The sequence below is a fragment of the Aedes albopictus genome, chromosome 3 (genome assembly GCF_035046485.1).
Source record: "Aedes albopictus strain Foshan chromosome 3, AalbF5, whole genome shotgun sequence".
NCBI classification, from domain to species: Eukaryota; Metazoa; Arthropoda; class Insecta; order Diptera; family Culicidae; genus Aedes; species Aedes albopictus.
In genome coordinates this window covers 228574282-228588918 of record NC_085138.1, presented here as the reverse complement: position 1 = coordinate 228588918, position 14637 = coordinate 228574282, and the positions used below count along the sequence as shown (strand labels likewise).

The 14637-nt window shown below is 45.6% G+C and overlaps 1 protein-coding gene across 1 annotated transcript in view; it reads left to right on the top strand.

The window, feature by feature from the left end:
* LOC109400174 (optomotor-blind protein) overlaps window positions 1-10619 on the top strand; it is a 51317-nt gene extending 40698 nt beyond the window's left edge. The window contains exons 5-6 of the mRNA XM_062857819.1: window positions 9029-9243; window positions 9318-10619. Of these exons, the coding sequence (XP_062713803.1) occupies window positions 9029-9243; window positions 9318-10129 (1027 nt within the window). The 3' untranslated portion in view covers window positions 10130-10619. The remainder of the gene's footprint in view (window positions 1-9028; window positions 9244-9317) is intronic.
* Window positions 10620-14637: the final 4018 nt, after the last annotated feature.

Below are 14637 nucleotides of genomic sequence, written 5' to 3'. Positions count from 1 at the left end.
AATTACAACCACAGCAGCCAAGCTAATGAAACTAAGCGAAGATTCATCCGGACTTAACAATGAGATGTTGTCGAAGATAGAGCACCCAAATAGCCCATCCAGTAAGCGAGCACTCTGGGAGCAAAGAAAGTGTTGCATAGTTTATTGATAGTATTTTGGCCTACCTAGGAAGTTGTATACCTTTTTTTTAATATAATCTATTCGAAAATTTGCTATTTGTTATTTGAATAACATAAATAATCAACTATGTAGGGTAAGGGAGGTATTTTGGACCGCTTTAGGAAGTGGATGAACAATTCAGCGAAAAAAGAAGGTCCCCACTTCTGAACATGGATAATTTCAGTAGGCATTACGTAGAGCAACATGTTTTCTGTCGAAAAAGGCCAAACAGAACTCAAAATTGTTGAAGTAAATACAAGAAATATCAATACTCCTGAAGGATCTCGGGCTTCTATTTTGGACCACTAAGTGCACATATTTTGGCCCACCAAGTTAAACTTCAATTGATTGATGAAATGAAAGCCACCGCAGCAAAAATTTAAACATAGTTAAAACTACGTCAAGATTAGATCTTTTCTATTCATTTTTTGAGGCAGGGAACGTTTAAAAATTACGTAACAGTAAAAAAAGATGAAATTTTGTTGCTATTGCCAGTTTTTACGCATTGTAGTATGATGCTTCATAAAAAATGTTACGCAAAACGTGTATTTATTAAGTATTGCATGACGTAAGTCACCATGTATAAATTACGTAACTCTTCATAGGAAGTGTGAAAGTTTAGTGATTTTGCTAAATATAAAGGCGTTCCACACATATTGTAATGAGTGGAAAGGCCATCAAAAATAAAGTAATTTGAATGATACGTAATTTGTCAAACATACATTAGATAACACAGTGTCTCAGTCATCAACTAATTGCCGAGAAGGACAACTTTTCTAAACTGGATGACTGAACACCTGAAAACTTCAACTTATCGAAAAGTTGTTAGGGCACAAATCGAATCGAAACGAAACAACTTGGCGAAAATTTGTTAGAACAAATCGAACCCACAACAATCTCATTGTGAAATAAACGTATAACAACTCAGATCACGGGAGGTCCCAACTTATTCTATTCATCTGAGTACATTACATTGGCATGAATGTTTTCTCCCTTTAGAAGGAGCTGGAGAGATGGATCTGGCAGGTGGTCCCAAATATGTCCACATCTGATTATGTTGAACATATTTTGGCCATACCTCAAACCACCATTTTATTGAATATTATCGCTCCACCGAGGTTAGGAACAGTTTATTTTGAGTTCTTACATGGCCCTAACTACATTCACATGAAATAAATATTTATTTGTTAAATTTAATACCTCTTCGAAGCCGACTACAAATTTGTCACCTCTTTTGTTTTTGGTGCTTTTCCGTGCGTTTTATTGGAAGTGAAAACATTTTCTCTATTTTTGATACTGAACAGCATGTTTAACCTTCGAGCGATCGCGCTGTTGTATTTTGTACAACACGTTGATAAAATCTCGCTTTTTTTACTCAGCATTAGCGTGGTGCTAACGGTGGTGGCCAACCGCGCGAGTTACGGAAGGTTAACTGACATCCAAAATAAGGGGCCATCCATTAAGTACGTCACGGTCTTAGGGGGGAGGGGGGGTTTGTGAAAGTGTGACAAGCAATGTTTTAAGTATAGGAAAAACCCGTACGAAGGGGGGAGGGGGGGTCGAAAATTCCTAATTTTAGCGTGACGTACTTAATGGATGCTCCCTAAAGGTCATCACACAGTTGAATACTTTTCGTGTTCCAATAAAAATTTTATGCAATTCAGTATCATAATTTCAATTTTATATAACTCATTTTGGTATCATAATGGCCAACTTTTCCGCACTGGTTCATTATGCAACTGAAATGAGTTGCATAATGAAAAATAGTTGCATAATGTTCATTATGCAACTCATTTGAGTTGCATTATGAACATTATGCAACTCAAATGAGTTGTATAATGAAAATATCATTGCATAAAACTTTGTATGTTACTCGTTGCAAAACTCGATTTTTTTCAGCACTCTTCGTATTTATCCAACTCGGCAAGCCTCGTCGGATAAATGTACGACTCGTGCTGAAAAAATCAACTTTTTGCAACTCATCACATAAATAACTATACCAAGATTTAGTAGAGATTATGTGATAAATATCATAAAACTCCCTAGGTAGGCCAAAATACCTGCCCGGTCCAAAATACCTCCACTACCCTACTTTAAAAGCCTGAAAAAACAATAACTATGTAGCGTACTTTATTTTGGATTCCAGTAAAATACGCTAACTTCGAAAAAGCACCAAAATCAAAGGACGATTCATATCCGCTAAATTAACAGCACTATTGTCCATTATGACCCTAAGTGAGCGAATGCAATTGACAGCTACACTCCACTTTGAACAGCGCCAAAATTTAATCTATCCTATAGGGCACTGCACGCCGCGGTTGCTAGGGAAAATTCTTCTAAGTCCTTGACGTTTCGTGGCCTTGTTGTTTACGATTTGGACTTGAAAAAATTTTGCTGGTTTTACTGAGGTGCACCCAGGTGGGCAGGGTGGCTTTGATTGAAATTATCAACGCGTGGTTCGTGGGTGGCGGAATGCGCGCGTTCGGGCTCCTACTTGCAAGATTATGAAACCTGACTTGACTACAGTTATGAAGTTCAGCAAGTAGTAAGGCATGATTAGCTGATGTCAGGATGAATCATTGACCACATGGTCACCACTGGCCACTCCGGGAACTTCCGGGATGACCCGAAACAACCTGGAGAACCGGTGATAGGAACGCGTAAAAAATCAGTGTATTTATAAATTTAATCAAAATGGTGTCCGGCCATTTGGCCGAATGCCGTTTGGCCGAATGTCGTTTGGCCGAATGGGTCGTTTGGCCGAATGCCGTTTGGCCGAATTATGATCAGAAGAATTCAGAGGAAGTTTTTGACATTGTAACTGCCAATATGATCATCAGAAATATTTCCTTCTTTTAATCATAGGCTATTCTTTCTACTTTTGTCATTCAGGGATAAGTTGGCATTGAAACTGCCAATATTTTATCAAAGATTTTTCCTTCTTTGAACCATAGGCTGTTCTTTCTCGTTACACTTATACGGAAAACAGTAGCATGGTCCGTGTGAATGAATAAGCTTATCATTTATTTTTCGGCCAAACGGCATTCGGCCAAATGACCCTTTCGGTGAAATGGCGTTCGGCCAAATGACCCGAAACCAATCAAAATTGTATAATTATATGTATATTTGTTGACAATGATTGTGTGAAACCGCATTTTATGCCGAATAAAATCTTGATTTCGATTTTGTTTCATATAGTCGCCTCAAATCATAAAAGGTACTACACATAATCGGTAGAATCTCACAGAATCGGATAGAATCGTGAAAAAAATCATACGTTCTCAGTGTCGAGCTGCAAATTAGCTAGCGTTGTATAAATATGTAACTTCATTGAATTGTGAAAATCGCCACTTCAAATCGTATATGAATCTGCTTAATTGAGTTTGCTACCTAAGGATATGATCAAAATCGGTGAAATCGTATACAATTATAACAATATTGTATATTGATCGTTTGCGTCATACTTGCGCCGTATATGAAGCGAACAAAATCGAGCAAATCGTATATTCAGTTTTACAGTCGCATATGATTGATACTTCACTTTTAGCAGTAGAATCTTGATGTCGGAAATCGTAAATGATTTTGTTTACATCTTTGTAGGATGGAGGATAGATTTTTTTTATTTTGTCGTGACATGCCAACTATGGTAGCAATAATTTCTACTGAATATGTGGGTTTTAATACTATTCGTATACTCAAGATGATTTATAATTACTGATGTATAGATTTTAAAAATGATGTGGAGTCCAAGCCTCTTCCACGTCACCACCATTTGTACCACTCAATGCGCAACCACAACGCTCCCACCACAAGTGTCACACCGTATCATGCTAATTTTTATTCGTTTCAGTCCATTCACTTGGCTTGGCATTGTAGCCAATAGGGATAACGTACAGTTCTCAATCAGAGGACCTAGGTTCGATTCCCACTGAACACAAGCTATTTTTTTTATTTCAAAATCTTGAGTACATAGCTTCGCATAATCGTAATAAGATTATGCATTATCGTATATTTAAACGGAGAAAATCGGCAAAATCGGCATTTTTTTTTCGAGAAATTGTTAATCATGTTGCATGGAATCGCTGTAATCGGTTATATGTTTCTATATGGCCTCCACTTTAGTATATAAAGCCTTTATCCACAATAATCGGGACACAAAAAAAACAGCTGTAACTCTGCAATAGATACATTAAAATTACTCAAATTTTGTCTAATACTATCTTAAGATGTGTTCATTTCACATACAAAATTTCATGTGAATCGGTGCAGTATTTTTGTTGTAGCAACAAAAGAGTAAAATGTGCGCCATTGAATTTTGTACAGCCCCTAGTATTGCTTATCAGCGCTGTAACTTTTGAATTTGGCAAAGGAAATGGCTGAAATTTTGATCACAAACCTCTCAATCTATTTTAAAAAAATCGATGCACTGTCAACAATTTTATAGTCTCCAAGTGATAGTTGATGGGGGCGAGATCTACTTACGATCAACACCACTACCGTACCCTGTTAACCGCCTACCGCCCGAAGTGCAAACTACCCCGGGAGCGTTCCTGTAACTAATGGATTCCACAACTGGTTACCTTGATGACGTGGTCGTTGGCAGGGGCCTACATCGTCGAAACCAAAACATGACGCTGAAAGCGAGCACCCATCAGCATCGGACGGACGCCGACGATGGGAACATTCAAAACATCATGCATGCGCTTCGCTTCATCCGCCCTTCTTGTCACTTTCTTCGATGCAACGACGGGTGGCGGCTCATTTCCACACCGACTGGGATTCAATTAAAATTTTCAATTAGTCTCAAATGTATGTTTGCTTAATATTTTTATGGGTAATAAACTATTTCAGTAAAATATGCATAGCATACATTAACATTACACAGATTTGCCAGTTGTTACATTCATTAATTGAGTTATAACAGAGAAATTCATTCGATGTCGAACGAGCGTGCGTGAGCTTGTGAGTGCGAAACAAAGTGGCATCTGCGACGACGCAGCAGCGTCGGTTCATCAGTGACGATGACAGTCGGGCTGAGCGACGACAACGGTGCCTTGTTTCCATTGACGATTGAATACATTGTTTACAAACTTCGTCTGAAAATTTCAATTGAAATTGAAATTGTAGGGCCCTGGTCGTTGGTAAACAGGACGCAGAGGAATATGCGCGAAACCTACAACCAGTTTCGGCCCGTTTCCAAGAATAATGTTTCAACATTCGCCCAGAGTGTCCACTCCAAACCAGGTCAGGTCAGATACAGTCAGGGAACTCAACTAGATCCAGCAATGATTCATTCAATCGATTACCAAGATGGCATCACCGACCAATGTCTCAGGTGTACGCACGATTCTCGGAGTAATTTGTAGCATCAATACCGACTAACAATAATAAATGTCCGAATGGCACCATGAAGGTTGTTAAGCAGCCGAGGGAACTATAGTCAACTGCTGTTTGGACATCCGTGTGTGCCCTGAACTAGGCTATGCAGGGCATGCCAGACCTCGTATTAAGGGCACAGCCTGGTGAAGAATGTGGCTGGTGAAGGACCAGGGGCTTGGCACAGGCAGACAAGTGGCCGGAACCTAACCGGGTTTAACTTCGCTCGTTGTTTATTTCCGCTGTTGTAGTCTAGGATCGATTTCGATGGATGATGACCGCCTTATTACGGCGATGGACTTTGGTTTTCGCCTACAGCGACGATTCGTGAATCTTTCGTTGCGATCTGGGACGTTTTCGCCGATCAACATCAGTTGTCCGAGTGGCACCCGTCTCGACCCGCGGACACTTATTTAGGCTGGGCGGCTAATAGCAGCCCAACCGGGCTTGACGTAGCCATCGGGTTTGTCCCGCAGTCCTGAAGCATATGCTGGAGGGGGGTGATGTATAGGTTCGTAGCTGCAGCCTACTGGGGTTTTACTCAAAATTAGCACTTCACAATATGGTCTTTCGAGTAGCCAGTACGGCTTCCGGAAGGGGAGGTCGACCGTAGATGCAGTTACAAAAACGGCCAGAATAGCGCTCCAGCGTAAGAGAAGGGGGATTCGCTACTGTGCAGTAGTGACTCTGGATGTAAAGAACACGTTCAATAACGTCACTTGACTGACTATTGCCGATGCACTCCTGCGTCTGGGGATACCTGGATCCCTGAACAAGAATCTCGAAAGTTCTCGGCGATTGCACTTTCACTTCGAAGCACTCCGTCAAACACGTATGTGTGTGTGATGTTCGACGACAAGCTCACCTTTGGTAGCCACATTGATTACACCTGCCTCTACCGCTATAGTGGCACTGTCCTGGGTGATGTCCAATAGCTCGGCGGTCTAAGCCAGTAAGCGCAGGCTTCTGGCTAGTGTCGCTACGTCCATACTAAGGTATGGCAGCACGGCGTGAAGCACTGCGCTAGATACCGAAAGCTACCGTGATAAGCTGGAAAATACTTACAGGCTGATGTGCCTGAGGGTTGCGAGCGCGTACCGTACCGTTTCTCAAGACGCGCTCTGCGTCATCACTGGGATGGTATCGGCATCCTTATCAGGAAGGACATGGAGTGCTTCGAAATGCGCGGCACAAGAGGCATACGCAGGACTGCCAGAATGGCCTCCCCAAGCAGCACACATGTCACAAAGGAGCGCAGGTTATTGGTTGCACAGGAGCTACATATGTACATGTAATTCTAACCCAAAGGTAGAATAAATTAAAAATGACTCGTGTCCGACCAAAACCCTGTGCTGTCGACACTGCTTTGTGATATGCGCGCTGTTTCGATCCATGGTATAATGGCAGCGCGCGTGGGACAGTTCTATCAAAGGAAAGTGGACACACAAGTTGATGCCGAGGTTAAATAGTTGGATTAACAGGTGCCATTGGGAAGTAACATCCTACCTGACTCAGGTCCTTTCAGGTCATGGTTGCTTCCGACAGAATCTACATCGTTTCGAGTACGGGGGTTCTCCCGAATGTCCGGTTTGTGCTGGTTAAGAGGAAACCACGGAACACGTTTTATTCGTATGCCCGCGTTTGCGGGTTGGGTTCAGGTCAAAGCCTACGCTCCATACAAATTTTAAAATTGATGTATGAACAAAAGCCTCCGGAGGGGGATGGGGGTCTGAGATGGCCAAAAATGAGTCTACGTAGTTTATGGACAACGCCTAACGGGCATATTTCACCCCACTCTCTTATAAGACACCAAACTCGTAGATCGCTAGCTAATAATCAAATGTAGGGCATTACTGTCATCATCCAAACGAGTGAAACCCTTTATTGTTTGATCGAACCCGTTCGAGTCCTCCACATTCCGGTGAACCTCATATCTCAACGCAAATATGCTAATAAAAAAAAAACGAAATAAAACAGGTGAGCATTCAGATTTTGCTCACGAATCGCGCGAATTCTAACACGGAACTTTATTGCCCGGTCGGTCACATTTTCATAAACGTTATGTGGTACTACTCGCTGGTTTATAAACGAGTGCCGTGCCTGTGCCTGTGCCCTGCTGAAGGCTCCGGTGTACCTTGCGGGAACAATAAAAGAAAATTCATACAAGCTGACAGAAATATCACCCCGAGCACTATAACCCTTTACTTGGGTGTTTTATTTTATGGTTCCATCCCGCTAGGAATTACGACAAAACGCAATGCTTTCTGGAATCTGCTTGCAGGGTAACGATTTTGGCACCGATACAGGTTTTACGTTCATTTGGCCCAAAGTCATGAATGGGAGAATACGTGCGCACACACGTCGCAACAACGCAACGCCGCAACAACACCGCAATAGCGATTTGATCACCTGTGGGGCACCGCCTGCTACGCATCAACCGTTTTCGATTTGCGTACATCCCATCCGTCAACGCACAGCGTAGTAGGCATCATGTACGGTAGCTGAATACGGAGCGGGAACGCTTGCTTTGATGTGCGTTCAGTCAACGGGTTAAACCGCACGCACGCCATTTCGAATTATTATTTATTCACGACATCGAGCTAGCTTAGATACATTTTGGCAGTATGAATTAACATATGACGAAAAAAAAACTTGTGGGTAGAAAATGATAGTCCCCAAAAGAAACGCGAAATCACGCTTTGGGGAAGGTGCCGAAAGAGACACTCGAATCCTTACGCTTTCCATTGGCTTCCGGTCACGTGACGACGCAATTTATCATTCACTTACTTTCCGGCCAAAAAGTGGCTTATCGACCAACAGCCTTCAGCATCTTCACAGTGCGAACGTAAAACGAACCATCATCATTCAATTAGTCAGAATCCCGGACTCCGATTATTGCCTATTCATGACTGTTTGCAAACTTTTGGGAAATGCCTTGGCCGCAAACGAAAGGAAACAGCCGAGTCATGATGCGTCTCGCTTGGTTGACTGCAGGGCATTAGCGACTGAGACTGAGCCAGTGCATAAATTATCGACCGAACCGAGCTATATCTTCACATCACACGCCACCAGACAGATAGAATGTAACAACTATTTCAATTTGTTTGGCATGAATCACCACCCTTTTGTGTGAGCTTGCGTTGCCGAGGCGCATTTTAAGGGTTGTCCCAGTCAGACTCCTGACTTCGAGCGTATCACATTCACCCCAAGGCAATCTGCATGGGAAATCGATCATTAGCACCCTTCGCCAAAGGGTGAACTTCCTAATGACTGGCTTTTTGGAGGAAACTCAAGCGTTACGTTCTCTAATTTGCTGCCGTTGCTTAGAAGGGAAGTAGGGTGATAATTTTTGGTGATTTGTTGCCTGTTGACCTATTGTTTGGGTTTTTATGATTCGTACACAAATTGGTCCCCTTCGGAATGTGCCGCACCCGACCCACTTTAACGACAATTCCTAAAATTTGCTCTCAAGTGGCTCTTTCCCTCTTTCCAGTTGTTCCGCCTTCCGGCAGTCGCTCATGGGCCAGCGGAGTTCCGACGGAGACAAGCTCAGCCCGAGCTCCGTCAGCTCCTCCCGAGGTCCAGCTGGTTTGGACCACCGAACGAATAGCATATCAACCCTGGACGACGACGACAAACTGCTAGACGTCGTTGGACCACCACAAAGCCCACTCCTCTCGCTCAGCCAGCAGATGCAACATCATGCAGGTATGAATTGGAGCGTACCCTCGACATTGAACCAAATGTTTCTAACTCGAATCCCATTTCCCTTTCTCTCACAGGATGGTTCAATTTTGAAGATGTGCAACGCGCGGAGGAAGCGATGCGAAGGCGACTCCAATCGGACGAGAACGAACGCGACGGAAGTGACTCCAACTGTTCGGATAGTGTTTCAGGAAGCACAGGTGCCTTTCGTCCGACCTCGGGCAGCCCCAAGGAATCGTCGAGTAGCGCCGGCACGTCATATCCATCGCCGAACATCTCCGTAGGACCACCCATCCATCCGCCGCCGCATCTGTTACCGTATCTTTATCCACCGGGCCTCTACCCGCCGCATCACCTCTCGCTACTGCATAATCCTGCCGCGGCCGCAGCCATGAACCCCAGTTTGCTGTTCAACGCCCAACTGGCCCTCGCTGCGCAGCATCCAGCCTTCTTCGGTCACTACTCGGGCCATTCACCATCCTCGCCACTGCACGGTCTGAAAGGCCACCGTTTCTCGCCATACAGTTTACCAGGTTCGGGTATGGGCTCAGCGTTCGATGCGGTCACGCCCGGATCGAACTCTGGAGGACCACGAAGTCTTAGCAGTAGTCCTCATCCACGTGCTGCCTCAAACTCGCCACCCACGAGACCAATCTCAGTGTCCCCCACTCCCACCCAGAACCCAACGTCTCCGGCCTCGGCGGAGACTGGTGCTACCGCAATACCGCCGTCGGCTCAGCCAGCGTCGATGGTCGCCACTATGCCTTCCAACTCGCCGTCCGAGTTGAAGAGCATAGAGAAGATGGTCAACGGGCTCGAGGTGCAGCACAACATCAACGGCAACGTGGAGAACAGTAAACTGCAGCAGCTCGCCAGCCATGACCAGTGACGACTCCTGGCCGGTCCGGCGAGTGACTTTGGCAGCAATAGCAGCTCGCTGAAGCTCGACCAGGACATGTGACAGTTGGCAATAAGTTCCAGCAAGATATTCAGCGCAATGTGAATCTCTTGCACCGTGATCATTCGGCTTGCGGGGAAGGGGTTTCGAATGGGCAATGTTAGAGCAGAACCTGTTATCTAGATGAATTACTGTGCAAATATTTATGCTTAAACTATAAGGGACGCCAATCCGAACAAAGTCAGTGCACGCGCGCAGCGGCAGAGGACAGTCAATGGTCAAACCTCTGCCTTCGTTTCTGTGTAAAGTTAGTTAAATGAACGAGTATAAACTTCAGCATTATTTTAACCAAGCAGAGATCACTTTTAAATACGGCGAATGCTGTGCAGCGCACATAAATCTATCGAGAGAGAGAGAGTCAGCAGGAACAACTAGTGAACTGTAAATAGTCCGTACTGAGCACAGCGTAGATGAAGAAGAAGGATGTGAGAGGTTTAGTTGTGTTTGCGTCCGGAAGGGTGAGAAACTGAGAGAAGGACGCAAAACTTACCAAAGAGTCGATTAACCTATTGTAAATTTATTCGTTGTACAGTGAAGAGCAAGGGTTGCGTACCCCAGTTTGGGAGTAGTGAATCTGCGAGCGAACGCAACACTGAAGACGTAGGGGTTTATTTGCATTTTAGGTGAAGGTTGGAGACAGTTCAGCATGACAACATTTATCTTCTATCCTTGATAGAGTGAATCTATTTCATTATATTAAATTTATTAATGGTAGTGACTTGCTTTTGAACTTCCTCAATCTTAGCTATTTTGTTTTGCACGGATTTTGTGACTCGCTTGTTAAGAAGCGAGTATTACTAATTACTTTCATTTAAGGGCACCAATGGTGGTGCAGAGGGCCGAATTGATAGATCTCCGTCCTGGGCGATTACCCGCCATCCGCCTTGACCTGTGGCCTGGTCAAATCTCTGTCGAATTCCCTTATTTCCTTGTTGAGGCTGCGCCGCCATAAGCCGCTAGGTCTGCCTCTACTGCGATGTTCTGCTGGGTACCAATCTAACGCTTGCTTGCATATTCCGTTCCCGCCACTGCATAGAGTGTGCCGGACCCACCTTCAATTCCCCTTCCGAATTTCTGTCGCTATCGGCTTCTGATGACATCGACGATGGAGCTCCACGTTGGAGATCCAATTGCGAGGCCACCATTCATGAATTATATTATACCGCAAGCATCCATTGATGAAAACCTGCCGCTGTTAAGTGTTCTCCAATTATGCACACCCAGTGTCACTAGCGTACAGCAGCACTAATTTCACTAAATTTAGATTTTTGTGCGTCGACTACTCTGATTGCTCTTCCATACACTTCTTAAACTCACAAAAGCAGCCCTCGCCTTCTTGATCCGTGCATCTATGTCGATCTTGGTGCCGCCATCTGTCACCATTTGGCTACCGAGATATTGGAAGCTTTCAACATTCTCCACTGCTTGCCCAGCTACCGTAAATCTGGAAGGATTTACCATGCCGCAGAGGAACGATCAACAAGATCATCGAGCTTGCTGTGCATGCCAGAGCGCCATTGAACCATAAGAGCAAAGTCATCAGTCAGTTCGAAGACATTCAGATACTTACCTTACCGGTCAGGCTAAGGCCGGGGTGGCCTCTGCTGTACATAGTAGCCGCCTCCATTCCACTCGGTCCATGGCTGTTTGCCTCCAGTTCCGCACTCTGCGTAGGGTCCGCAGATCGTCCTCCACTTGGTCGACCCACCTAGCTCGCTGCGCTCCACGTCTTCTTGTACCGGTCGGATGACTCTCGAGAACCATTTTAGTCTGGTTGCTATCCGACATCCTGATGACGTGACCCGCCCACCGTAGCCTCCCGATTTTCGCGGTATGGACGATGGTTGGTTCTCTCAGCAGCTGATGCAGCTCGTGGTTCATTCGCCTTCTCCAAGTCCCGTCTTCCATCTGCACTCCGCCGTAGATGGTACGCAACACCTTCCGTTCGAAAACTCCAAGGGCGCGTTGGTCCTCTGCACGTAGGGTCCATGTTTCGTGCCCATAGAGGACGACCGGTCTAATCAACGTTTTGTAGATGGTTAACTTCGTGTTACGGCGAACTTTATTCGATCGTAGAGTTCTGCGGAGTCCAAAGTAAGCACGATTTCCTGCCACAATGCGCCTCTGAATTTCTCTGCTGGTGTCGTTGTCGTCGGTCACCAGTGAGCCCAAGTACACGAATTCTTCAACCGCCTCGATTTCATCACCGTCGATATGAATTCGGGTTGGCGGGCGCGGTGGTTCCTCCCTGGAGCCCTTTGCCATCATGTACTTTGTCTTCGACACATTAATGACTAATCCGATTCGCCTGGCTTCATTCTTTAGTCGGATGTACGTTTCCGCCATCGTCTCAAATTTACGGGAAATAATATCAATATCATCAGCGAAACCAAGCAGCTGAACGGACTTCGTGAAAATCGTCCCACTCGTGTTTATCCCCGCTCTTCTTATTACACCCTCCAAAGCAATGTTGAACAGCAAGCACGAAAGACCATCACCTTGCCGTAACCCTCTGCGAGATTCGAAGGGACTCGAGAGTGTCCCTGATACTCGAACTACGCACATCACTCGATCCATCGTCGCCTTGATCAACCGTATCAGTTTATCCGGGAATCGGAATTCGTGCATAATCTGCCATAGCTGTTCTCGATCGATTATATCATACGCCGATTTGAAATCGATGAACATGTGATGTGTGGGCACGTTGTATTCGCGGCATTTCTGCAACACCTGGCGGATGGCGAATATCTGGTCCGTTGTAGCGCGTTCACCCATAAATCCAGCCTGATATTGCCCCACGAACTCTCTTGCAATCGGTGATAGACGGCGGCATAAAATTTGAGAGAGTATCTTGTAGGCAGCGCTCAGTAGTGTGATCGCGCGATAGTTCCCGCAATCCAACTTGTCGCCCTTTTGGTAAATGGGACACACGATACCTTCCATCCATTCCTCCGGTAATACTTCCTCCTCCCAAATCTTGGTAATGACCCAGTGTAGTGCTCTCACCAGTGCTTCTCCACCGTATTTTAGAAGCTCGCTTGGTAGTTGATCTGCTCCAGCGGCTTTGTTGTTTTTTCAACCGGCCAACCTCCTCCTCAATCTCTTGGAGGTCAGAGGCCGGAAGTCTTTCGTCCTGTGCACATACTCCTAGATATGTTACCACGCCACCTTCGGTACTTATAACGTCGCCATTGTGGTGCTCATCGTAATGCTGCCGCCACCTCTCGACCACCTCACGCTCGCTCGTGAGAATATTTCTGTGATTATCTCGGCACATGTCGGCTTGTGGCACAAAGCCTCTGCGCGAGCGGTTCAGCTTCTCGTAGAACTTTCGTGTGTCCTTAGCGCGGTACAGCTCTTCCATCGCTTCGCGATCTCGTTCTTCCTGCTGGCGCTTCTTCATCCGGAAGACTGAGTTCTGCCTGTTCCGCGCCTGTTTGTAACGTGCCTCATTCGCTTTTGTAAGGTGTTGCAGCATTCTCGCCCATGCTGCATTTTTCTCGTTTTTCAACTGTTCACATTCGCCGTCGTACCAGTCGTTTCTGTGATTCGGAGTCGCGAAGCCTAGCGCTGCAGCCGAGGTACTACCTATGGCGGATCGGATGTCCCTCCAGCCATCTTCAAGTGTAGCTGCGCCAAGCTGCTCTTCCGTTGGTAGGGCCACTGCTAACTGCTGCGCGTAGTCTTGAGCCACTTCTACGTTACGAAGTTGCTCGATGTTGAGTCGCGGCGTTCGACTTCGACGCGTGGTGAAAACTGTCGAAAGTTTTGAGCGCATGCATACAGCGACTAAGTAGTGATCCGAATCTATATTCGCACTGCGGTATGTGCGGACGTTGGTTATATCTGAGAAGAATTTACCGTCGATTAGAACGTGGTCGATTTGGTTTTCTGTTTGATTGTCGGGTGATCTCCAGGTGGCTTTGTGAATATCTTTGCGGGGGAAGAAGGTGCTTCGGACTACCAGACATTCAGATGCTCCACAGTAACCAAGACCACTTGTGTCCGGGACATACCTTTCCGTGGTCGAATGGCTAGGTCCGACTTGCCGGCATTGCTGTCGTTTACTCCAGAGATTAACAACTTCCTGGCCTTGCGCTACCAGATAGATCCTAACATGACGGTTGCCTCACACGCCTCTGCGATTGTTTGCGTAAGGGATCGCCTCTGGCGTACCTTTTCAGCTACCCGCGAATGCAAAGGCAACAGTCTGGATAGACTTCGATTGGTATTCTAAGCTTCATGGGCTCTGCTGCTGAGTTTGTCATGGTCCTGCTTGGTCGGCATCGTCAACTTACGAGGTCTCATCTAGGCCGATTCTGGCCCTTGAATCAGTATCCCAGCGTTCGATTCAACATGGCGTCCAATGCGCTTGAAACATCGACACTCAAAACAAGCACTAGCAACCCACGAGCCACACGCCCGAAAATCAAGGGTGA